The sequence below is a fragment of the Pavona decussata genome, unplaced genomic scaffold, assembly GCF_977016875.1.
Source record: "Pavona decussata unplaced genomic scaffold, jaPavDecu1.1 SCAFFOLD_240, whole genome shotgun sequence".
Lineage (NCBI taxonomy): Eukaryota > Metazoa > Cnidaria > Anthozoa > Scleractinia > Agariciidae > Pavona > Pavona decussata.
Genome location: NW_028145645.1, coordinates 354,618 through 380,447, shown reverse-complemented (window position 1 = coordinate 380,447; position 25,830 = coordinate 354,618). Strand labels below are relative to the sequence as shown.

At 39.0% G+C, this 25,830-nt stretch overlaps 2 protein-coding genes across 2 annotated transcripts; one reads left to right on the top strand and one right to left on the bottom strand.

Moving 5' to 3' along the window:
- Positions 1–5,151: 5,151 nt before the first annotated feature.
- Positions 5,152–8,590, top strand: LOC146457568 (tetratricopeptide repeat protein 28-like). The gene is made up of 2 exons (XM_085091818.1): positions 5,152–7,562; positions 8,189–8,590. Exon 1 carries the CDS (start codon positions 5,605–5,607, stop codon positions 7,558–7,560), a length of 1,956 nt encoding a protein of 651 aa, XP_084947944.1. The 5' UTR covers positions 5,152–5,604; the 3' UTR covers positions 7,561–7,562; positions 8,189–8,590.
- A 5,118-nt stretch (positions 8,591–13,708) lies between these two features.
- Positions 13,709–25,724, bottom strand: LOC146457567 (protein SPMIP7-like). The gene is made up of 9 exons (XM_085091819.1): positions 25,144–25,724; positions 24,598–24,668; positions 22,527–22,609; positions 21,472–21,610; positions 16,857–16,933; positions 16,420–16,461; positions 15,780–15,881; positions 15,340–15,447; positions 13,709–14,991 (listed from the first exon to the last, which is right to left on the bottom strand). The coding sequence occupies exons 1-9, from the start codon at positions 25,571–25,573 to the stop codon at positions 14,862–14,864; spliced, it is 1,182 nt and encodes a 393-aa protein (XP_084947945.1). The 5' UTR covers positions 25,574–25,724; the 3' UTR covers positions 13,709–14,861.
- Positions 25,725–25,830: the final 106 nt, after the last annotated feature.

The following is a 25,830-nucleotide window of genomic DNA, read 5'->3' as shown; positions in this document are numbered from 1 at the left end:
GCTGAGATCCTAGTAGGCCCTAAGGAGGTTTATGATCCTGAGTAAAAACTGTCAACATAGACCTATTGAAGTGAACGATGCTTCCGTGCCTTAGGAATCACATGCACGTGATCAAGCCTAAATTTTAGGTTGCACAACTTTGTCGTTAGGAGTTAAATTGTTTTTTTGGTCTTTTTATGCCTGCGATGCCCCAGTGTATTTGTAGCCAGTTGGGAGGATTTGATCGAGCTTAATTTGTTCAACCATCGTAGGTGTAACAGCAAAGGTCATTTCAGCGTGATGAGTTCTGTTTATCCTGTTTTTAAAACTCTTCATTTTGAATATGACCTCTTCTTCTATGTGTTCGACGATGGTTTTTTATATCACATTTTCAGCTGGGTTGGTTTGGCTCATTTTAAGTGTGTGATATTATTTTAAATGCCTTTCTTGTTGACCAGGTCCAAGCATCGCTTGGACCCGGTGCAATAACTGACTTCATTCCTTAATTTTTGTTGCAAGATGATGTGTTTTATAAAACCGGTATTTATCTTTTGGTTCTTACTTGATCGTTGTAACTTCTCATAGAGCTATTTAACGTGCTTAAAGTCAGGGCTGTGTGTTGGTAAATGTTTCGCTCCACTTTATAACCTTGGTTTTTGTATTGCGGGAGCTCAATGGGGAGCGGTAGTGCGTCTACCCCCTTACTCAATCGCACTTCTGTCGTGGGAAAGTGTATTGCCTACATAGTTCCAATAGACCATCTCCGAGTTGCGTTGACTCAAATTTAAATCGAATTAAACTTTCATTCAGCATCCATATAACATTTTTTTTCTCTTAAATGTGGTAAGGTGGTGAAGCCGCTTAAACACGCCATTGAACATTTGTCCAACATTTGCCCAGCATCCGTTCAACTTTTGTTGAACGAATGTTGGTCAAATGTATGTTAAAACCGTTTAAATGGACCTTTTTTCTAACCAGGGCGTTATTTTGGGCTGGCCTAAGCTTCAATATATAATTCATGTAGTGTGATTTTGAGTGAATGTCCAAGGTCTGTTTGAAATATGGAAACGACTGCTGACCAATCGAATACGATGACGGCTCCTAAGCAGGTTTGTGACGTCACCCTTAGCAACCAGAATTCAGGAATACTTTAACATGCCGGCTACCTCTGGCTTGGGATAAATGTAGTAAACAATGTGAACCTTTTAAGCTGTAAATCGATTTACGGCAAGTCACTGCCTTCCAGTACTATGCACGACTATGTACTATTTTACAAACCAAGAAAAAAATTGAAAAGAATAAAATAAATAAATTAAAAAAAAATCATTAAAAAATATATCTGAAAACTGAAAATGTGACAAACTAAATTTGAATGAATCATAAAAATTATTATTCAACGCCTTGTAACGCTGCCCAAATATGGTCATGGTGAACTCAATATACGTCGTGCGCACAGAACAGATATCCTGCGAGATAGGTAATTTTGTGTATCGGGACGAAAAATGGCAGAGCGCTTTCAAAAAGTAACGAACTCACAAGTACACCAAGTTATTAATAATGCTGTTTCAGGAAACACAAAGAAGGCAACCAAGTTTGCTGTCAAGATTTGTAATGGTTAGCGCAAAAATTTTACTGCTAATCATTTTGCTTATGAACTGGCAAATTTCAGTTCAGCAAAAAAAGAATTTCGCTCGACTTTTGTATTGTCGCGTATTCTAGGAAAGGCTCGGAAGTGACAAACAGTATTTTCTTAGACTGGTTCTCGCAACAATTAAACAGAGTTCTCGACTCGCCTTGAAGAGATGGAGGCATCCACCTGAGAAAATCGAGCTCGCAAATCAAATGTCTCGAGGAATTTTCTCTCTCTTGTAGACAAAACGATGGAGGTAGTAAAAAGTAATTGCTCTCAGAAGCATTAGAGCTGGCTGAAAAAGCCGTGAAGTATCATAACAGATCCAAAGTTCTTGCAGGCAACAAGGCACTAGATGCGTTTGTCAAAACTCCGAGAAAGATGGTGAAATTGCTTGTGAAGTAAACGAAGAAACACTCACACGAGAAATCGCTGTTCGGCTCAGCTGACACAGCAAATCCTTCGCAACTTCAAAATACTGTTTGGTTTCAGCTTTTGAGGCTATAACTTGGTGGAAATTTTTGTCGGAGTGATTGTGCCCACAAGACGAGTACTCAATTTTAGCAGGGGCTCATGTTAAAAACACTCGACTAAAGAAAAATAAAAACATGTAATACATTAAATATATACATAAACACTAAACTGAGTCTAAACAGCGTTAATAAAAAGGGTAGAAGGTTTTCTGAAATGAATCGAGGATTACGTAAGCTGTGCCTAATTATCTACCTATGCTAAGTCCTAGGAGGAAACGTTACATCAATTATACAAATATATGTAGGTAAAAATATGTAACCAAAGAGGTTAAAAACTTTACAGGACTTGTGTAAATGTATCAAATAAACGAACTAATTTAGCGTTTTTACACGCTAATTTTTTTTATCCCAAAATATTAAAATATCTCGGGATATATCCCCAAAAGTAAGCAATCTTGAGTTGCCGGTAGACGAGCTCATGTTGACAGAAATATAAATTTTATTTCTTATCTACGGATTTTACTTTTTATTTCTTAACGGGTTTACAAGTAGAGAATGGAAAATAGTACAGCGTTAACAATACACAACACCACATCACTACAATATTGCGCATAATCAAGAACATATCCAAAACATTCAATGCTTTATGGCTGCCTCCTTTTCGCGCCATAACTCGGCAATCACAGTGGCAATTGAGACTGAATGGGAAGTGTTAATAATTCGAGCTTCGAGTTCACTCAATGATGCTTTATTTATTTGCTTGCCAGTAATCTGTTTCTCTAGTTCTCGCGAAACATTTGGGAATCAATTTTAAATACCATGCACCTCAGTAGTCACACATCAGTGGCTACAAGTCTCCTGCTCCCCCCCCCCCCCCCTCCCCCTTTCCAATTAGCCAAGCAAACAGTGAGACTGGGTCCGTCAACTCTTTTCTCAAAAAACGTGCATTTAATGGGCAATCCTGCTCTGAGAGATTTCGCTTAATGTCAAGAAAACTGCATCAAATTCGAAAGCTACTCGTGTATCCATCTGCGTTGTTTACTCTGTCTTCATTTTTCTTGCGCAAAACTTATTCGGTTTTGCACATCAGTAACGGTTGGAGCTCCTACTTTCACATTTGTAAAAAACAGTAATGCCTGAAAATTGAGAAATCAAAACACTGTTCTTGCTGACACTTCTGACCTTCAAAGAGACTTCGGCTTCTTAATTCGTTTATGTGAAACCTATCCCCTCCCTCTTTCGGAACCACACTGTCGCCATGAGAATTTGCCCTCCCTGCCTCGCACTCAAATTCAATGGAGGTCCCCTTTTCGCATGTTGCTCAGTAGGCTCTCTGTTACAAGGTTTCGTCATATACCAGTGACGCTCGTTTGGGAAATCTGAAAAATTTCAGCCTCTCTTCATACCAACAGTCCTTAAAATTGACATAAAGAGTATGGGCAAGTGCTCGTGTCACGCCATCGATAACACCTTGCAATTGGAAAACCATATCAAATTTTTTTTACTGCACGCCTATTCTCCTTATAGTATGACAGACTAGTATTCGAACTATGTTAAAGATGACTTCTAGGAATATATTAAATTAATTACATCAAAGTACTGCAAATAGTTACGAAACATTCTTTTTTTACGTCCTAGAAAAGACGGTAAAATGTGGCTCGTTTGTGACCTACTCCAGACGTGACTACTCCTATCCATCAACATCACCTCTTGCGATATAACTCTAGAATACAGTCCTAGTCAAGTTAAGTTGGGGCAGTCTTCCTAATTAAGCCAGTACTGTCCTTCTCATGCTTCCTTACCCCATCATCTGAGTTGATTTAAGCGTAACGGTCTATTGGGCTGATTTGGCCTGATTTCATTAAGAAAGCAAGTAAGTTGTCGAAAATCGGCTTGATTTATGATTATCGAATATCTATTGCAGTACAACAGGTTTTCTGAATTGCAACAGTTTATATATTAATAAATCGGACAAATTTTGGCCCCGCGCTTTACCAGTAAACAATTAACCATGCCCACTAGTCGCAGTGGTACGTTGGCATTATATATGTAGAGATCAATTTTAAAACGCGAAACCTTTTCGTTGATAAAAATAGCTTCAAAATCGTATAGAAATGCTGCCGCGTTCTCGGAACCTGCTGAGCACTCTTGAGCGCGCTTGGCCAAGTCTCGCGGCTCGGCATCAAAGCTCGCTCAAATGACAAGTGGCCGTTTCACGTCCTGATAAAACTGACTTTACTAGCCGCATTTACAAAACACGATGGCCTCTCAACACTGGTGTTTCAATATAAAAAACAGTCTCAGACTACTGTTGTTTTCTTTCTCCAGTCTCTAGTTAAGACCGTCATGGACAACAAAGATGAAATTATATGGACCATCACTATTGGCACACTCATTGCCCGCTTTCTTCTCAACACAAGTCGAGTTCTACAAGCTAGCGAGTTGTGCCAGGAATGTTTGATTCTCCTGAAAAACGTAGCCGACAAAAAAGAATTCGAATTAGCCTACGCGGCCATAAACCGTGTGTTGTTTAAGGCATGTTTACTTCTTAACGATAAAAAAACTGCGATAGAATGCGGTAAAAAACTTCTGGACTGTTTTAGCGGCCTTAGTCTAAGAGCACAAGAAGGCGAGGTGCTTTTTCAACTGGCAGAATTATATCAACTTCAGAGCAAATTTAAAGACGCAAAAGGGCTATATAACAAAGCATTAAGAATCTTTATAGAAACAGGCGACAAGAAGGGAGAGGCCATGTGTTACGTAAGTCTTGGAGCTGTCTTTAAATGTCTCAGTGAATATGGAAAGGCTGAAGAATATCAAAGGAAAGCACTTCCAATAACAAGAGAAATTGGCGAAAAAAGGGGAGAAGCCACGTGTTATGGAAATCTGGGAACTGTGTGTCTTTCCCTGGGTGAGTATAAAAAGGCTGAGGAACATCTTAACAACGCACTTTTGATAAATAAAGAAATTTGCGACAAACAAGGAGAGGCAGTTTGTTATGGAAACCTTGGAAGTGTTTGTGAATCTCTTGGTGAATATGAAAAAGCCGAAGAATACCAAAGGAAAGCACTTGCGATAAAACAACACATTGGCGACAGACACGGGGAAGCCCCGTGTTATTTAAATCTGGGAACTGTGTGTCATTCCGTGGGTGAATATAGAAAGGCTGAGGAACATCTAAATAACGCACTTTTGATATATATAGAAATCGGCAACAAACAAGGAGAAGCCACGTGTTATGCAAACCTTGGAACTCTGTCTGAATCTCTCGGTGAACATGGAAAAGCCGTAGAATATCAAAGAAAAGCACTTGCGATAAGACAAGAAATTGGCGACAAAAGCGGAGTAGCTACGTGTTACCAAAACCTTGGAAATGTGTCCGAATATCTCGGTGAATATGGAAAAGCTGAAGAATATCTAAGGAAAGCACTTGCGATCAGAAATAAAACTGGGGACAAAAAAGGAGAAGCCTCGTGTTATGGAAACCTGGGAACTGTTTTTCTTTCTCTGGGTCAATATATAATGGTTGAGGAACATCTAAACAATGCATTTGTGATAAAGAAAGAAATTGGCGACAAACAAATAGGAGAACCAACGTGTCATGGAAACCTTGAAACTGTGTCTAAATCCCTCGTTGAATATGGAAAAGCTGAAAAATATCAAAAGAAAGCACTTGCGATAAGACAAGAAATTGGCGACAAGCGAGGAGTAGCCACGAGTTACGGACGCCTGGGAGCTGTGTGTCTTTCCCTGGGTGACTATAAAAAGGCTGAGGAACATCTTAACAACGCACTCGTGATAAAGAAAGAAATTGGCGACAAACAAGGAATAGCCTGGTGTTATGGAAACCTTGGAAATTTGTTTTATTCCCTTGGTAAACATCCTGAGGCAAAGCAGCATCATGAAAAGGCACTTGCCATAAGCAGAGCGATCAGCGACATAAGTGCAGAGGCTGAGTGGCACCTCCAACTTGCATGCGACGCCATTTCAGAAGGAGGTGAAGATTTAAAGATGCATGAAATATGTTCGAATCTCTCTGCAAGCATAAACAAAAACGAGAAAATGCGAAGTTTTCTCGGACACAATGATCAATTTAAGATATCACTATTTGAAACGCACAGTTATTCCTATCACTTACTCAGCACACTGCTTTGCATCACTGAAAACGAGAAAGAAGCTATATGTGTTCTAGAACTGGGACGAGCCAGAGCTCTGGCAGACTTAATCTCAAGTCACCATTCTGCTCAACAGCAATTGTCAGTCAATCCACCGTCATGGGCCAATATTGAAAGGATCGTGAAGAAAGAAAGCAACTGTAGTTGTCTATACATTTCATATTTTGGCCCATGTATGTTTTTGTGGGTCCTTAAAGAAAGTAAACCAGTGGAATTTCGTAACATAAACGTCAACGAATGTTTTGTCACCAAGGGATTGGAAAGGTATGTTCATCAAGTTTTTAGGGAGGATGGCTTTAGAAGGTTTAAAGTTCTTCCTCAAGAGCACTGCGAAGATCGATCGCTGTCATTTTTGACAGCCAGCCATGAACAAGCAGACCAACAAAGCTTGGCAGTCTACCGCCTAGTAGAGGACGAAGAAAAGATAAACCTGCAACCAGATCCCTCGCTAGCCGAACAATACAAAATGATAATCGCTCCTTTGGTTGACTTTCTTGACGAACCTGAACTCCTGATTGTTCCTGATCGCGCTTTGTACAAAGTTCCATTTGCAGCATTAATCGATGAAAGGGGAAACTACTTATCAGATGCTTACAGGATCCGCATTGTTCCTTCTTTAACGACTCTCGGGATCATTCAGGACACTCCAGCAGATTATCATAGTCGAACTGGAGCACTGATAGTGGGTGAACCAGACGTTAGGGACGTGTATTACAAGGGACGCTTCGGGGTCCTTTCTCGTTTGCCCTGTGCAAGAGAGGAAACGGAGATGATCGGAAAATTAATCGGAGCTAAACCTTTATTAGGGAAGCAAGCAACTAAGGAAGCGGTTCTTCAGAACATAGGCTCTGTAAGTCTGATTCATTTTGCTGCTCATGGTGATGCCGAAAGGGGAGAAATTGCTCTTGCTCCTCCAAGCCCAACCAACGGGACTCCAAGCGAGAGAGACTACCTGTTGACAATGGCTGACATTTCGCAAGTTCAACTGCGTGCAAAGCTTGTAGTACTCAGCTGTTGTCACAGCGCACAAGGACAGGTTAGAGCTGAGGGAGTTGTTGGAATCGCTCGAGCTTTTTTAGGATCCGGTGCACGCTCTGTGTTGGTGGCCTTATGGGCCATACCAGACGAAGCAACAAAAAAACTGATGACGCGTTTTTATGAGCACCTTGTTCGTGGGGAAAGTGCCAGTGAATGCCTACACCAGGCAATGAAATGGATGAGAAATAATGGCTATTCTGATGTGAGGGACTGGGCGCCTTTCATACTGATTGGAGACAACATGTCATTTGATTTCGGAAAGTAAAGGTTAGTTTTATCCTTGCATTATATCATTGCGGATGCTGAGTACATAAATTTCAACAAAACGTTTCCATTCTGTTGGAAACGTTTATGGCTCTGACACAGGAGACTAAAGGTTCATTGTTATTAGACTATTCATATTCCGATTTATAAACATCATAATAGGATATCGGCAAGTGAAAAAATAACGCAACGTTGCGTTTGTTCTGCTTTCTGAATAACATACTGATTCCATTTACTAAACACGTTTAGTGGAGATACTTGATACGCCTTTTCCAGAGTAGTTTTAAGGCCATTTTTGCTGAAAAATGCGTGTGGAGGCACAGGAAATAAACTTCAGACTTTCCAGTCCAATTGTTGACTTCCCCCTTCAGTCTGGCGCATCTCTTATCCAGCATAGGCTGTTATGTACCGTGAGGAATTAGTATTGATTTGTGAAAGCTTTTGAGTGACGCCTAATGGACCAGTTCATTAAGTTTGTGCTATTGTTATCAGACCAGCTATTAGAAAACATTCTGGTCCCTTCTAGCTTTATTCCTTCCCCTCAGTTATCCGAAAGGGTGTTGAATTATGTCCAAAAAAGTAGACCAGAACACTGACCCTAAACTCTAATTTTTGTTTATTATTTGCAGGCGTCTCGCCTTGGCCAAGGGATACCTGACAAACTGGGACTTGGAAAGAGGACGCAAGTACATTTAACAGTAAACCAAAGTGGACTTTTGAACACTATATCACTTCAACTGAAGGCATTAACTTAGCAGATTTGTAAATTAAATTATTTACGTTCGTGTGATTTTCGTGGTCTGTTTGGAAAGTGACATGCATCAAAAGCTAGTCACAAAGCAACTGTAGCTTGGCCAGCATGAAATAGGTAACGGTCTGTTTAGATTCAACAACAGAGTACTGTTCCATCACGTGATGAGTTTATGTAAATTGTAAACTGACTAAAGGACTGAGACACGAGAAATTCTCCTGTTAGGGAGACCATCTTCAAAAAATCAAAAGAACTAACTGTTCTACCCTTTAGGGGTGTAGATATTGTACCGCTCGCATTTAGAGTTCTCAATTTTGCATAGTGGAAGTTATTGTTTTCCTCTGACTCTTACAAGGTATTAATAAGGTAGTGGCAGTGCTTTTTCCAAACTAACAAAAGTTAATGTATTTGGTAATCCACAATCATGCAAAGGTACTAAAAGAAAATGTTCGTCCCTTTGGGTTTTGTTGCTCCGTTTTTAAATTTCCTATAGTATGCCTTGAGTTCAATTGTACTTTTACTTGAATTTCGATCACGATTGAGTTGTAATTATAGAGAATTGTAGTAAGGTGTTTTCATTTCCAAAGAGGACAAAATAGTGTAGATTTTAAATGTAGTCGATGCGTTATTTTTAGCCGCCTTTTCTTTAGCAAAAATAGACAGGATGTCATCTCCCACTATAGATTAAGGAAACAGAAAAAGTATTTTGTATATATGTTAAGTTTGATTTTGTGTTTAATTTTGTCGTCCCTTGGATTGCTGACGTTAGTGTAGTCATCATTGTAGTAGGGTTGCCTCGGACTGATATATGTGGTTCGTTAGTAGATTTTACGTTCTGTTTAATATTTTTTACAAGGAGGTTTTTGGTCAAATATGAATTATGGCAGGTTTCATTTCATAAAAAAGACAAATTGGTATAGACTTTGCAATACATGGTTTAATTTCGCTAACTTTTTCAAGTGACAGGATGTATTGCTCCACTATTAGAAACAGGGAGCATAAAAGAATTTTGTATATACGTCAAGTTGCTAAATAAATGCGGTTTTGAAAACAGCGAGTACCTAGTTAAGCCTTAGCCCTTTCACTTTTGACAACGTTTCACTGTTTCTGTCTTTAATGGATATTTTATACCGAAAACTGGCTTTAGATAAAGTATTGTTTACAAGCTTTCATTTAAATGGTGACACAGTGACACAACTTGAGTGAGAAGTTTGTACCTCGGCTAAAGACAGTAGCAGGTTGCTTTCAAACAGTTGCTTTAAAGGAAGCAGAAGAGCGTTTTACAATAACCTGTACGGATGTTAATAAAAAGTATAAATATTTCAGTGCAAATATTTTTGGCAACTCTTTCTGCATAAAGCTCATGAGAGAAAATGGACAAACTACCCATAGTCCTATAATTCCCAAAATAATGTTTAACTTGGATTTACTGATGAAAATTTATGTAGCTAACAGAAGTAGTTGTTTAATTGGTTGATTTGGTAACAATATCTGTCAATTGTATGGCTGCCAGAGAGTGAGTTTACTTTAATTAAGCTGAAACAAGAGAGGATGAAGGTAGAATTTCATGTGCTGCTTATCAAAGTAAAGGTATAGTAGGTAAATAATAAAATTGGCCATTGACTGATTAACTGACCGGCTGTCTTTAATACGCTTTAAAATACCGAATCGAACGCGGTAACCGGAGATAGGGGTAAGGGATGGATCCTTCAGAGCAATGCGCCCGCCCGCGACACCGCAAAATGGGCCTTGCCCCAACCTCCACGGGTATTGAGTCTCCAGTTTCGTAACAAATTAGTGGTAGAAAAATTGTGTTTTATTTCTCATTTTGGCTTGCAACTCTTATTAATTCACCTGTAAGTGCAATCCAACATATCTGTAATTGTATTCAGTACAGATTGGCATTGTTGAAAACAAGCAATTAGCCAAGTGACAGTAAGCCCTCCAGGATACAACAGTTGTGGTTCCAGAAATGTGTCTACTATCACAGTGTTTGGTGCTTCTATCTCAGTTAGGCTATATTCCCGTCGTATTGATACAACAATTTACACGGATCCGAACTCTAGCAATAGCAATATCTACGTGATTATGCGCTACTTTTACTGCCAATTTAAACTGGGTGTTTACACCGAGCCTGGAAGTTTGTGGAAACAGTTTGCGTCCAAAACATGTGCTTTTTTTCTGGAGGAGGTACAAGACTTGCACCAAAATACGGTCACCCGTGTGAAAACGGCCACAGAGTTGCTAACATAGTGTTATACGCTCAGGGCTTATAACCAGGGTTTTGGCGGGAAACAAAGCTCGATCAAAAGAATTCTGGCGCACCGAGTCTCCGTGTGAACCTCTTGTCAATAAGAGTTTATCCATAGCACGAGTCAAGTTCGAGTCAGGATCCAACTTTTATATTTTCGATATTTTCTTCTCCTTTTGGTGTGTTTTGGTTGTTATTCTCGTCACAACGGACAGACTATGATACACGGAGTGAGGTACAAAACGAGGACTGCATGGGTATAAACACGGACTGAGGTATAAAACGCGGACTACACTCATGTCCAATATACACAAACGGATTCGAATCGTCAAAACACCCTCGCCAATCGTACCATTGGTAAAAGATTACGATTTGTCAAAGACGCCTTACGATTCGTACCATTGGAACGAATGGTAAGCTCCTCATTCGATCGGAATTCCATTGGTGAAATGCATCTCATTAACAATTGTAAGCCGTGCAAAAACGAATGGTCGATTGGTACCATTGGTACCATTGGTACAAATGGAAAAGTAGTCAGTCGATTGGTTACGATTCGTACCATTGCAACGAACGGTAAACTTCTCAGTCGATCGGTATACCATTTGTAAACTGCATCTCATTAACTGGCTTGTGAGCCATGCGAAAACGAATGGTCGATTGGTACCATTGGTACAAACGGAAAAGTAGTCAGTCGATTGGTTACGATTCGTACCATTGGAACGAATGGTAAGCTCCTCAGTCGATCGGTATACCATTTGTAAACTGCATCTCATTAACTGGCTTGGCAGCCATGCGAAAACGAATGGTCGATTGATACCATTGGTACAAACGGAAAAGTAGTCAGTCGATTGGTTTTGATTCATACCATTGGAACAAATGGTAAGCTCCTCAGTCGATCGGTATACCATTTGTAAACTGCATCTCATTACCTGACTTGTAAGCCATGCCAAAACGAATGGTCGATTGGTACCATTGGTACCATTGGTACAAATGGAAAAGTAGTCAGTCGATTGGTTCACCATTGGAATCTGGATCTCAAGACAAACGTCATGACTTGAGTCTTCCTTGATATATAAGCGAAATACCTCGTTCTTTAATGCATGAGCCGAAACAACATGAAACAAGCGCACTACACATGAATCTATCTCGTTCCTAAATCCACGAGCCGAAACAAGCATGCTACACATCAATATATCTCGTTCTTTAGTGCACGATGAGCCAAAACAAGCGCGCTACACATGAAGATTCCTCGTTCTTTAATCGATGAGCCAAAACAAGCGCGCTGCACATGAATATACCTCGTTCTTTAATCCATAACCAAAACAAGCGCGCCACACATGAATATACCTCGTTCTTTAATCCATTAACCGAAACAAGCGCGCTACGCATGAATATAACTCGTTCTTTAATCCAAGAACTGAAACAAGCGCTCTACACAGAATATAACTCGTTCCTTTATCCATGAACCGAAACAAGCGCGATACGCATGAATACAACTTGTTCTTTAATCAATGAACCGAAACAAGCGTGCTACGCATGAATATAACTCGTTCTTTAATCCATGAACCAAAACATTAACGCGCTACACACAGAATATAACTCGTTCCTTAATCCATGTACCAAAACCGAGAGATGCAGATTCCAATGGTTAACCAATCGACTGACTACTTTTCCATTTGTACCATTTGTACCATTGGTACCAATGGTACCAATCGACCATTCGTTCAAGTTTCAAACGGCTTACATGTGTTAATGATATGCATTTCACCAATGGTGTACCAATGGAATGCCAAGTCACTCTATTGGTACCAATCGTAACATTGGTACCAATGGACGAACAGAATCCCACTGTACTCGAACCGAACCGTAGCGAAAATAGTCTAAGTCCCCTTAATGAGATGCAATTCACCAATGGTGTACCAATGGAATGCCAAATCACACTATTGGTACCAATCGTACCATTGGTACCAATGGACGAACGGAATCCAGCTGTACTCAAACCGAGCCGTAGGGAAAATAGTCTAAGTCCCCTTAATGGGATTCAATTCACCAATGGTGTACCAATGGAATGCCAAGTCATTCTATTGGTACCAATCGTACCATTGGTACCAATGGACGAACGGAATCCAGCTGTACTCAAACCGAACCGTAGTGAAAATAGTCTAAGTCCCCTTAAGGAGATGCAATTCACCAATGGTGTTCCAATGGAATGCCAAGTCATTCCATTGGTACCAATCGTACCATTGGTACCAATGGACGAACGGAATCCAGCTGTACTCAAACCGAACCGTAGTGAAAATAGTCTAAGTCCCCTTAAGGAGATGCAATTCACCAATGGTGTTCCAATGGAATGCCAAGTCATTCCATTGGTACCAATCGTACCATTGGTACCAATGGACGAACGGAATCCAGCTGAACTCAAACCGAACCGTAGCGAAAATATTCTAAGTCCCCTTAATGAGATGCAATTCACCAATGGTGTACCAATGGAATGCCAATCCATTCCATTGGATTCCGTTCGTGTGTATTGGACAACACTCGCGGACTACGGACTGCGTATAAACTAATGAGGATTGACACAGTAAAAAGAAAATCAGTAAAGGAAACAACAAGCGGCGCTGAATTCTCGGTTCTTGCTTTGCCGTAACAACTCTGGCCGGCCCCAGAGCCCCCTTTCCTTGACCGTGAACCAAACGTTGTTGCATTCAACAGGTCATAAAAATGCAAGGTTTTAACCAAATTTTCTGCGAAGAAATGATGCGGACAATAAGATCTACAGGGAAACAGGAATGGCATGTGGATTGATAAAATAAATGTTTTACTGAGAAAATAAAAAGTTGCGAACTTTTTTGTTTTCTTTTCCTTCTTTTTGTGACAAAAAAGTGAATTTCTCCGTTCTATGACAGTTACAAGGTCATTAAACTGCTTTTTCTTTGAGTTGTTTTTTTAAAGCTTAAGTTGGGTTTGCTATTTGTCTTATCATTCTGTTAACCGTTTAACGATGCGTGAAAACAAAATAAAAATACAAAATCCGGCGAAAAGTTTGTAAATAAGTGTATATGAGAGAGAAGGAGCACAAGAAGCCAGTTGCTAGAAGCAACGAACCAACTATAGATCGCGTGTGATGAACAGAAAAAAGGCGGTCAAGGTGGTTTCAATAAAGTTTACTTATAACTTAATAGAGTTTTTAATGTGGTATTCAATAAATAAGTTTTTGTAAAAACCATTAGTGCTATTTACAAAGTTTAAATTTATAAACAAACACGTGAAAAAGCACTGGCCTACTTTGCATGTATATGATGTGTTGGGTCCTTATTCATGCCTCGCATTACCACAGGTCACGCAATATGAATGATAGTTTCCAACGCAGCCGTTCTTTCTGTCGTCACGCAATGCTTCTCCGCACATTTGTGGGGAGGAACATTGCGTGACAACACAAAGAACGGCTACGTATAGAGTATATAAATGACGAACCGGTCAAATGAAAGGCTACAAAGAAGGCCAGTGTCACATTTCAAATTTTTTCACTCTTAAAAAAACAATCCGTGAACATGCAATGTGTGAACTTCTCTTTTAAGAAATATAACCACAAACTCGTAGTCTATACAGCAGGGAAAAAACAAAAAAAACTCAATGATCCCTGTAAAAGTTAAATCACATGCTGCTAAAACCAAGGAGCAGTAGACTGGTCGCAGTCTCTTTTTTCAAAACTGGAAAACTTGGAGTGGACGAGCAGAGGGAAAGCTCAAACTCGTTCCCAGGATTTTTCAACTCCTCATCCCAGAGGTGGGAGACGAAAGGATCTGGAAACGAGAGCTGAAGTCTCTCGCTTTTTTAGCTCTCCTTCACAATTATCTAGACTAATTGGCCTTGCCTTGAACTAAAAAAAAGAAATATTTGATCTAGGTTAAACCTTGTCCCCATTGTAGATTGAAAAACTGATCCCAGCTTCCTATGCCTCGCTGCTTCATGAGGCGATAGAAAGCTAAGACTTTTATTGAAGTTTGCATGAAGCTACGAAACCATAAAGGAAACATTTCCATCTATCAGGCTCAACCCTCGCCCCCTTAGTTTGAAATGCCAGCCATCTGTCGGCACTCCACACTTAAGTCTGCTATAAGTGAGTAATCGAGGTTAACGCTTTTTCAATCCTGAATGCGACTTGATTTCCTTCCCTGCCAGCACTACTCTATTCCGGCAGACGAGACCTCCTCAATCCTAGTTTTGCCTATGGTATTATTACGAGTGCACACCAGCCTATCCACACTCAACTCGACGCTTTTTCCATTTCCATAGAGTTTCAACTGATGTTGGCCGCCTTGTCAACTTTATTGAATGGATTAAAAGGGCGTGTCAAAGTCACCATCTTTGACATCGGTCCTTGATGTCTGAAAGGCGACAACTGAACTTTTGACGGTACTTTGAGTTCCCTGTGAGGTAGAAAAACAAAAACAGACAGAAATTTAAGTGACATGTCAGACAGAAAAGTTTGCAATTTTTCCTGAAGCGATATTTTGTTTTACGTTTTGGAGTAATTCGCGAAACCCTTTTCTTGTTTTTTTTTTTAAAGACCTCTTTATGGAAGGGCGAAATTACATGTACGTAAAAGGAAAATTTTCGGGAATGTGAGTAATTGAGATCAATTTCTTTCTCGATTTCTCACTTCTTTCTCGCTTGATTTTCAAAGTTTAATCTCCTTAGCTATGCGGGTTCGACAAACTTTGGACCCTCTAGCGTTAAATCAACTTTAGATCAAGAATGCCTAGGAATGCACGCACCTGTGTACTCTTGCTGTTGTACAAGTCTTAGGATCGGGTTCTCTACTGTGACTTGGGTGATGAGCTGTAAACAGCACGCAACCAGTATAACCAGGAATATTACCACGCCTAGAAAAAGGATCAAAATACGAGTCAATAAAAAATCCACGTAGTTCTACTAAACTGCACGTCGACTAACATAATAATACTGGCTCTATACAGAACAATCTCTTTTAGAGAGGAATAAGTTCGCCCGCCTCAATATTTCTTTTTTTAACCATTTTTTTCCAACAGCGTGTCTGCTTTAATGCACAGTTGCGAAAAGAAAGCCTGTGGCATTTTACGATTTCGGCATTAACTGCGAAGATCTTTCTTTTCTTTGATCTTTCATCCGCAGTTCAAAATATATGTTTCGTATATTTACATTCATTTAGAAGTATATCACATTTAGTACAACCTACCTTGCCGTGTCTGTATATCTCGGCTTTGAAGCTCGTACCACAGCAATAGGAGTGAATGGTTTCCTTGGATGATCTCTTTCTCCATAACCTGAGGAGTGTCCGCTATAAACAAGAAAGGACAAACAGGTTGTAACGAAATAAACGAACCATTCCTTTTCACATGTGACGGAGTGTTATGAGGGAGAAATGCGTGGGGAAATACGGGATCTTGGCGAAGAAAAACGGTGACAGTAGTTACAAAGGTGGGCGACCCCCTTCTGTTCCAGACGGAGTCCGACAAAGGTAGTTTTATTATGAATACTCCTGGCTGACTATGCAACTACACGTACAAAGTGTATATACAGTGTAACAACAACAGCACATACATCTCGCAGATGGTCAAATGTCACCTAGTCTCGAAGGACGATTTTGTCTGCAGAAAGACTGAGAACATGATATCTCGCTGACGATGAAAGAAAAAGTAATTTTGCCTTTATAAGAAGAACATCACAACTCGCCATTCTGTTTCTAAGAAGAAACTTGAAATCTCGCCAGTAATCAACGTTGAGGCGTTTAACTCTCCGTCTAAAGAACAACAACATTTAAGGTTGTCGGTGATGAATGGTGAGGCCGTTGCTCTCGGATAAAGAAGCTAACAAACCTGTATCCTGGTATGTGTCCTGTCCTTTTGCTTGGGCTGCAGCTATTGAAATATTCAAGTTACGAAGTTAAGTTAGAAGTAAAAGAAAAATAAATTTACGAGGCTAATTTTTGGGGGAACAGTGACGGTGCAGTGGTGAGAGAACTCGCCTCCCACCAATGTGGCCTGTGTTCGATTCCGGGGCTCGGTGTCATATCATATGTGGGTTGAGTTTGTTGTTAGTTCTCGTCTTTGCTCCGAAAAGTTTTTCTCCGGGTACTCCGGTTTCCCCCCCTCCTAAAAAAAACAACATTTTTAAATTCCAATTCGAAGTGGAAAGTGTCACGGCAGTAAGTGCCCTGCGCCAACTACATTTAAATTGAAATAAAGTCCCGATTTTAGAACCAGTTGCATGGTAATGAGTACATGTACAAATGAGATTTAAACTTGAAACTTACAAATCAATAGGTCCATGCACATAATGACCATTTCTTGACTGAACAAAATCCCAGCTGTGTGGTCTGCTTCCAAATTGCTAATTCACAAATATTGGCAAAGAAGAGTTACACGAGAGTGCTATTTACATGTAATAAAACCTGTATTAGAAAAATTAACGTGTATTGCTAATTAAAAGTTGCTGGAGCAATAGTGACTTTGTTGATATATTGAAATGTTTTTAGAAGAAGGACAAAAAACCCTTTAATTAGGACAGAGCCTAAACTCTTTTAATGAACATTGTTTGTAGTATGCTGAGTTGTTTACAAGTTAAACTAAGTCTTTTGTATTGATCAGTTTTTAAATATAATGATAACATTGTTCGAAGTTGTTACTAGACAAAACGAGAGATTTTAGTGTACTGAGTACTAGAAAAAAAAAGCACGTTTACATCCAGGAATGTAGGTAAGGTTTAGTAGGAGGGGAAATAGAAAGCATAATGGCGGACGTTTATGTGTCTCAGCAGGGTGCCCTGGTCTCAGTGACTTTGTGTCTGACTCAGCGTCAAGTTATGCCCCTAAAACAGTACGCTCTTGTCCCTTTCTTGATCTCACGATCAAAGGGGTAACAGGCCAGTTAAGAAAGAAGCTTAAAGCACTAAACAAGCCTCAACGGAGGGAAGCCCTGGTGAAAATCTTTGGAGGATCTTCAAAGATCTTCAAAGATCCTCCAAGATCTGCAAAGGTCTTCTAAAGATCCTTGAAGACAAGGATCTTTTAAAGATCCTCACAGATCCTAGAGGATTTCTTGAGGATCCTATAAAGATCTCTTGAAGATCCTGATGAGGATCCTTTCAAAGATCTTCTAAAAGATCCTGCAGGATCCTCAGAGATTTCATTAGGATCCTACAGGATCTTGAAAAAGATCCTTTAAAGGATCCTTTCAAAGATCTTTGTCAGGATCCTTAAGGATCCTTAAGGATCCTCAAGGATATGATGAGGATCTTACAAGGTTCTTGTAAAGAACTGTTCAAGGATCTTCCAAAGATCTTTATCAAGATCCTTAAGGATCCTCAAGGGTCTTACAAGGGTCTTAAAAAGATCTTAGAAGGATCCTATAAAAGATCTTTGTCAGGATCCTTAAGGATCCTCAAGGATATGATGAGGATCTTACAAGGTTCTTGGTAAAAACTGTTCAAGGATCTTCCAAAGATCTTTGTTAGGATCCTTTAGGATCCTGAAGGGTCTTACGAGGTTCTTAAAAAGATCTTAGAAGGATCCTATAAAAGATTTTTGTCAGGATCCTTAAGGATCTGATGAGGATCTTACAATGATCTTTAAAGGATCCTATCAGGGATCCTTGAAAGATCTTTGTCAGGATCCTTCGGAATCTTCGAAGGTTTGATGAGGATCTTACAAGGATCTTAAAGGGATCTTATTTTATCTCTTTCAAAGAACTTTCCCAAAATCCTTAACAGTCATCATGGATCTGATGAGTATCTTAGAAGGATTTAAAGAAGATCCTTTCAAGGAGACAAAGAGGATCTTGGAAAGATTTTTGAGGATCCTTTCAATGATTTTTGTCATGCTGAGGATCCTTAAGGCTATAATTATTATAATGATGTTACATGATGATCTTTAGACAAACTTGTAATGAGAATCTTATCAGGTTGTTAGAGAGAACTTTGCAAATCATGGTCTTTTGATTAATCAAAATATAGGATAATAAACAATTCACTAAAAATAATTGGGGTTGCTTTGGAACCAAACAGGCTAATTGCACCAATTTTGCAGTCGTGGAGGAAATCACCTTTCAATCATGCATAAACCATACAGAGTCACATGGCAATGCAGTTATAAACCTCACCTCAAAGGCAACAGAACTAAATATTTTTTTCTTGCAAAGAAAGTGATCAGTCACATAAAATCTCAACAAAACAAGATTTCCTGGGTCTACAAATATTTTCACAAAATGTGAAGACAAGCAATGACTGAGAATCTCTTTCTTCGACTTTGACAACACAAGAAGCTAAAGGACGAAACTTTACAACATTAGATTGTGATCAGTCGATTCAATATTAATTTTTGTGATTTTTGGAGCTGCAATGGGAATATATTGTGGAATTTTCAGGTAACAACTGATGTTAGCCATATCAATACATGAGTTATATTTATTCCTATTTTACCTGATAGGGAAAAAATAGAGAGTCTGTTTTATTTGTGTTTTATTTTTATTTTAAGCCTCTTTTAGAGCAAGATAAAACAAGGTGTTGTGTTTTATTACTATTTTCTCATAACAAACTGAAAAATAGCCTGTAAAACAGCCTGTAATCCTATATCACTATTGCTCCATAACATAGTAATACACTGTTTTATTAATATTTTTTCTACAAATAGGATAGGCAATGGCCAGTTAGATTGTCTGTATCACATGTTGTATGTACATATTTTGCATACACCAAGGGAAACTTCATCTTCCTAATCTAAGGTGAAGTTACTATTTGTATTCATCATTGTTGATGTATACACCGTCAGTGTTGAGCCATATAAAAAAGACAAATGCATAATGTATACTTATTGCATGTACACTTTTTTGCTCAATGGGTTATTCCAGAAAAAATCCACACCTCCCCGACGGATGGGATTCTGGAAATTCTCACCGGAGGGGGGGTCAAAGACTCTGGAAATCCAGGCGGGAGGGGAGGTTGAACTTAGGAAAGTCTTCTGCAGGAGTCATTTAGACCGATAGTTCACGCGATTCGAACGTTTAGTTCGGTGACACTTCAGCGCTCTCAGACCCTGAAAATAATAGAAATATTTTGTTCACATATTTCTCACCTAAAATAAATGATAATCTAAGTTCCTTCGCAGGTCCTTTTATAACAGAAAACGCGAACAACAAGATTGTAAAGAACGAGCCATTGCCTGATTTCATACCGTGGGGGTCTGGGTACGAGTCTGTGTATTATGGGTTATGGGACTCAACACCCACATAGCCGGAAAGAGCACATCGAACTTTACAACATCCTCAAGTTTGGTGTCAATCAAGCTAATATTAGGCGAGATACAGCCATTCAAAAACTTAAAAATTTACTAAGAAATGTATGGAACGCCGGACACACGTCCGGCGTTCCATACATTTCTTAGTAAAATTTGGAGTTTTTGAATGGCTGTATCTTTCCTAATATTAGCTTGATTAACACCAAACTTGGAAATGTTGGAAAGTGCGGTGTGCTCTTTCCGGCTATGTGGGTGTTGAGTCCCATAACCCATAATACACAGACTCGTACCCAGACCCCCACGGTATGAAATCAGGCAATCGCAACATTGTTGCAACAAAGAGTTTGAAACGCCTGACACATTTCTACTCGTACCAGACCCAGCGCGCCACTGTTGTGTAATTTCACGTCCGCCATTGCATTCTCAGCGTGGATTCCACTGCGTCAGGCGGAAGAATTTTTTACTTGTGCAGGCAAGGATGCAGAGCTATTAGCTGAAGAAGATAATTCCAAATAATTGTGGTCCAAACATTCCCTCTTCGTCGAAAATACTCGAGAGGAACTTGTAGCCATCTGTACCTCGAAAAAACTTTTGGAAACATAAGTTATCGCGAAAGCAACAGAAGGAGAAAGTTCTTGGACGGGTTCCTGCAACATATACAGTGGTAACCTCTCTGAAGTCCCATCGTCCGTAGCACAGTTGAACAAGCAGCCAGTGTGTTTTCTGCGTGCCGTTTTAAGATTCCATGGGTGTTGTCCATTGGGCACAAAGGATGAACTTGTTCGCTTTTTCGCTTTGTTGCTCCTTCCTTTTTTTAGTTTCACTCGATAGAGTTTTTAATATTAGCAGAAGCTTTAGAAATTAAAAAAGAACATTTTCTAGACGTGATTGTGTGTATTTTATATTAAAAATAAATTAAATTTAAGCCTAACATTTTTTTTCCGGAAATCCAGGCGGGAGGGGGGGTCTTTTGTTTTGGAAATCCAGACAGGAGGGGGGGTCTTGTGCTTCATGAGATCCAGGGGAGAGGGGGGGGGTTAAAAAACGACCCCATCCGTCAGGGGGGGGGGGGGGGGTGTGGATTTTTTCTGGAATAACCCAATCTAACAATTACATATACCAGGTACTTCTTTGCAATAAACTTATAAACTTTAAGCTTATGTATGCAATAATAGCAAATGGTTTGGAAGAAAGAGCAAGGATGTACTTATTTTCTATACCACAAGATTGAGCTTTATTTTTGTTATATTAATTGGGCAAATAAACACATAAAACCAAGATGAGCAACTGATATTAGTATTTGTAACCGGCCTGCTTTCCAGGAAAAATGAAGCTTATATTAAACTTGACTTTATACATGTAGTACACGTCACTGAAATGCATTTGTGAAAACAATACTACATTCAGACCTTCTTTGATGGATTTCTAACCATCTCCAAAATTGTGTTCCAAGATTTTGTCAAAATTGCCACATTCACCACTGTGAGTATTTCGTGACATACACCTGTAAGTAAATTCTCTGACATCCCTTCTTTTCACTATCAAGAAAGGGTCAGTGCCAAAACTTTATATAAAATTTAAAAGTTAAGTATGTTTTAAATAGAAGGTTTTATTTTTAAATATGACTGTATCACTTTACCTGCCAAAGATCAGCCCTGGGTGCATATCTTTTTGTAGCAAATCTGAATGACACCATGTCAGCCTGTAACTCAACGGTGGTGGGTGGCGGTGGAACAGATGGTGGAATTCTTGAGTTCCAGTCAACTCCACTGTACAACCTTCATGTGTCAAAAGAAACCAAAGAAAAAATCTTGAATGACCAAATTTTTTATGACAATGTAACAAGAAGACTTCAAAGGGGAGTTGTTGGGCAGGAGCAAAAGAAAAGAACAACAACAAGAGGAAACTAAAAGAGAAGACTTAAAGCAGTGGAAATTAGCAAGATAAAATTAATGCTTTTGTGAGGAGGCTCATTAAATGGAAGAAATTTATAAGACAGAAATTTCATAATAGTGGATACTGAATATAGCATACAAAAAACAACAACATAGGTACTGCCAAGGATTGGGAAGGAATCCTCTAGAACTCAATGGGCAGAAAGTTGGAATGGACGTTAGTCAGAATCTAAATTGAATAGGAAAACAATTTTGTTTCACTACCCTTAGCTTAATTTGCTCCAGCCTAATGTACAGTGTACTGCTTAATGTCTCCAAGAGTGACTGGAAGAAGGGTGTTTGGAGACCTGGCCAGGGACCCTCAAAGCAGAAGTTTTAAAGAGAGGCTTATCTTCATTCAAAATAACTTACTGTACAGGGAACACAACTGTTCTACCAATACTATAAAGTGATTATCAGGTAACCGGTAAAGACCTAGAAAATTTTCAGTGGTATCATAGGTGAATAAGGCCAATTAACACGGCTCATAAAATATTCCGTATTCAGGTACTTTTGTAATTTCTCATAGTGACTATAAATAAAGCATGTTTAGCTCATGTTAGGGACCAACTTCCTTCTGTGACACCCTAGCCCTTTTAAATCACATTTCATGACTTACAGTTAGTAATTCATAAAATTATACAATTTTTTTTGTAAATGCTCTGGTATTTGCATAAATTATGTAAACTTGTCTGTTAAATTTTGCATTATCGGCTCATAAACACAATTGTATCGTATACGAAAAAGAAAATAGAGGTACTTTTGTGTCTCTGATGTATAGAATGCTCTGGTTGCCACAGCGTCTCGCCATTCTTTGTTCTTTAACAGTTCACTGGTTGGAACCTTGAAAAAAAAATTGTGCAATTTCGTATGTTTGATTGATGAAAACATATACAGAACCTCTTTATTACAGACACAAAGGGGACAGGAATAAGTGTCCATATTATAAAGGTGTCCGTTTTAGAGAAGTAGGCTTAATTTAAATAGATTTCAGTCTCTCAGGGACCAAGTCAACTGTCTGTAATAGAGATTAGTGTCCATATTAAAGAGGTATCCTTAAGGAGAGGTTCCACTGTAGTTAATTATCTTACAGCACATGAATACTGTTAAAGAATTAGTTTATTTAAGGTTACAGTATACCTTCAGAGGTGTCTCATGTCCAAACGATGTAGCGCATCTGGTTTAAACTGTAGATACCTAAACCCCCATATCAAATTAAAGCTTATAGAGCTGGCTATCAAACTATACCAAGAATTTTGAAGCAAAATGAATTGTCGAATTTACAGTACTGTTTTCTCAAATCAGTTTTTTCACTTGAAGGGGACACTTTAAAGAGCTAAAACTCAAAAGGAATTATAATTTGTTCATTTGCCTTCAAATTTGGACAGTAGCTAGTTTCAAAATAACAACAAAAGTATGTCTGCAATTTTTTTTCTTTTGAAATAGTTTTTCTCTGGGAGCATTTTTTGCACGATCACTCCACATTTTTTTTAATCCTATTTCGAAAATGTTCTGTAACTTTTCACTACAATTGAATACGGCAAAATGCAGACACCTTTTATTAGCACTTTGGGTCCGGAAACTGAGAAGCAAATTAAATTAGGTTTGACTTGTAGCTTTCAAAAGATGATTTGGATGCTCGCATTTAGAGGTCATGAAAAATTTGACAAAATTATTTCATTTCAAAGTTATTGTTATAGTTTGATAGCCAGTGCTATAAGCTCTCATTTGATATACTAGGGTTTTAGGTATCTACAGTTTAAACTGGACGCACTAGATCGCCTGGACACAAGACACCTCTAAAGGTATATGATCACCTTAAAACTGCATTTATTTAACTTAAATGGGAAATTCTGTGTAACCACCAGACTTATGTAGGTTGGTGGTAGATATCATAACCTCCTTTTAATTAGAAAGCCTCAAATTTAAAATAGGGGACATTATCTATACTGATTTTGTGTGACCTTTTAACAAACCATCTTAAAATATACCTTCAAAACCATCCATGTATTAATACCAGACAACTCCAAGAGGCCATATGATAAATAATGGGAAATGAACTGACACAAAAATTATAGAATATTTGAAGGATTTTGGGCAAGAGAGGCATAAATGACTTTTTTCTTTAAAATTGAAATTGCTCCAAATACAGTGTATATAGGCCCTACTTTGGCACAGAGACTGGTTATCATATAAGAAACTTTAATACAGTGTAGTTGTGTACACTGTATTTACATTTTGAGCAAAATAGTAAATAAACAGAAAACACTGTATAGCTTGTTACTTTTAGATAGAAAATGTAAGCGAACAACACAAAAGAGACAAAATTAATTATACCAACCCTATGACTGATTTCTTTTGCATACGAGACTGAACCAAATCAAGTGAAGCATTCAGTTACATGTAGTTTGGGACGAAGGATATCAGTCAAGGGTCCATATCCTTATGTTTTTATTCCGAATGTATGCAATAGAAAACTATTGATTCCCTGCAACTGCAAGTTGCAATCAAGCCTGATGAAAAAAATGCCTGAATACAATACAATGTAGAAAACAGGTAATGATTGTGTTTTGGGGGCAGGAGGGTGGAGTGTTCAGTTATATCTTTGCAATAATCAGTGTTGTTAGATTTGGCTTGAAAATTTATACACTGATGAGGTAAAATTAGATTTCAACTACAGTGTTATTATCGCTTTTAGATTGTGGCAAAATATGAGGGGCTGTTCTGCAGGGAAATGATGAATCCTTGAACTGATTGAGCTCAAAATACTGGTAGTACACTGTAGAAAAAGCTAAACTTATTATAAGATAATAAATTAGATCATGGTCAACCTTTTGTGATAGTTCCTTTGCTTCTGTAGTTCCTGGGAATTGGCTTGGTGATTGGATAAGCTGGTTTAGTTCTGCAAAAAATCAAAGAAAGTGTTTATTAACCTTGATTAAATAATTTGTCTACATAATTTTTTTTGTTGCTCTGCCCAATTGCAGGCAACTTTATCCATTCCACTGTCCGCGCAAATAGGTTACCTGTGAGAAGTTCCGAAGTCCTCATGGGAAATGTTCAACAAAAAAGACAGCGTGACGTGTACAGGATTTACTTCGTCACGCACCAATAACGCAACAGATTCTAAAGTTTGCGGCCGAATCCCTCGATCACACTTTCTACCACTTTTGAACTGAAACAATTTTTCGTCACGAAGTTGGCCACGAGTTCAGAGAACTGGTATAATCGCTACTAAGAGGCTTAAGAATTGCTTTTAGTTGAGTCAATTGTTTTGAAATAAAACAAAATCAAAAAAATCGTCAGAGCTTGAAACTTTTGATAATTCCTTTATACAGACATGTTGTACTTATGAGTAAATAAAGTGAAATATTTACCTTTAGTTTTGGTTTCCCAAGGAGCGTTATGGCTCCTCAAGTCCGGAATAGGCGATACAATAGGTCTACCATACGGTGTAGCTGACTGCGGCCGATGATCTTTATTGACAAGAGGTTCTATTTGCGTGTAATTTCCATCTTCCGCGTCAGCACCAACAGAAGTGAAGCCACTGATCGGATCTACAACCGGAGTGTCGCTACGTCGCGGCCCGTCCGCACGCCGTTCTCCTTTTTCCGCAAACCGGCGGAAAAATGCTTCGTCTTTCTCTTGAAATGAAGGAATATCGTAAGTGGAATATGTGCCTGGAAATTTCCCAGACGCTTGCTGGCGTTTCAGTCTTTGTTCCACGGCGATGGAGTCTTCGGGAAGATGGAGACGGAATGTGCCGAAGGGCGGCCGTGGAAGAGAAGTGTTAGCGACCGCAGTCATCCTTTCGCGAAATTAAACAAGTCTATTAACTCTTGAGTGACATAACTCTAAACTTAAATGTGTTAAAAGAATATCAGCAGAAGTTTCTATATTGATGAAGAATTCGATTTTACAATGATAGTGTTCTGGAACGCCAATGATCGGTCGTCAACATGCGGTTGCTAAGGAAGCTCATATCGCGGGCTCAGGTTGTTATGTTCTCATCGGGGGAGGGAGCGAGCCTGGGAACAGAGGAGGGTGAACACAATTTTTTTCCA

Excerpts from the sequence above, each read along its gene's own strand:
- LOC146457568 (XM_085091818.1), top strand. The coding sequence starts at position 5,605 with ATGGTTGAGGAACATCTAAACAATGCATTTGTGATAAAGAAAGAAATT.
- LOC146457567 (XM_085091819.1), bottom strand. The coding sequence starts at position 25,573 with ATGACTGCGGTCGCTAACACTTCTCTTCCACGGCCGCCCTTCGGCACA. Across the intron at positions 22,610-24,597 it reads CAAAGGAACTATCACAAAAG|GTTCCAACCAGTGAACTGTT; the intron begins GTTGACCATGAT and ends TTTTTTTTCAAG. Across the intron at positions 16,462-16,856 it reads GTGCATGGACCTATTGATTT|CTGCAGCCCAAGCAAAAGGA; the intron begins GTAAGTTTCAAG and ends ATATTTCAATAG.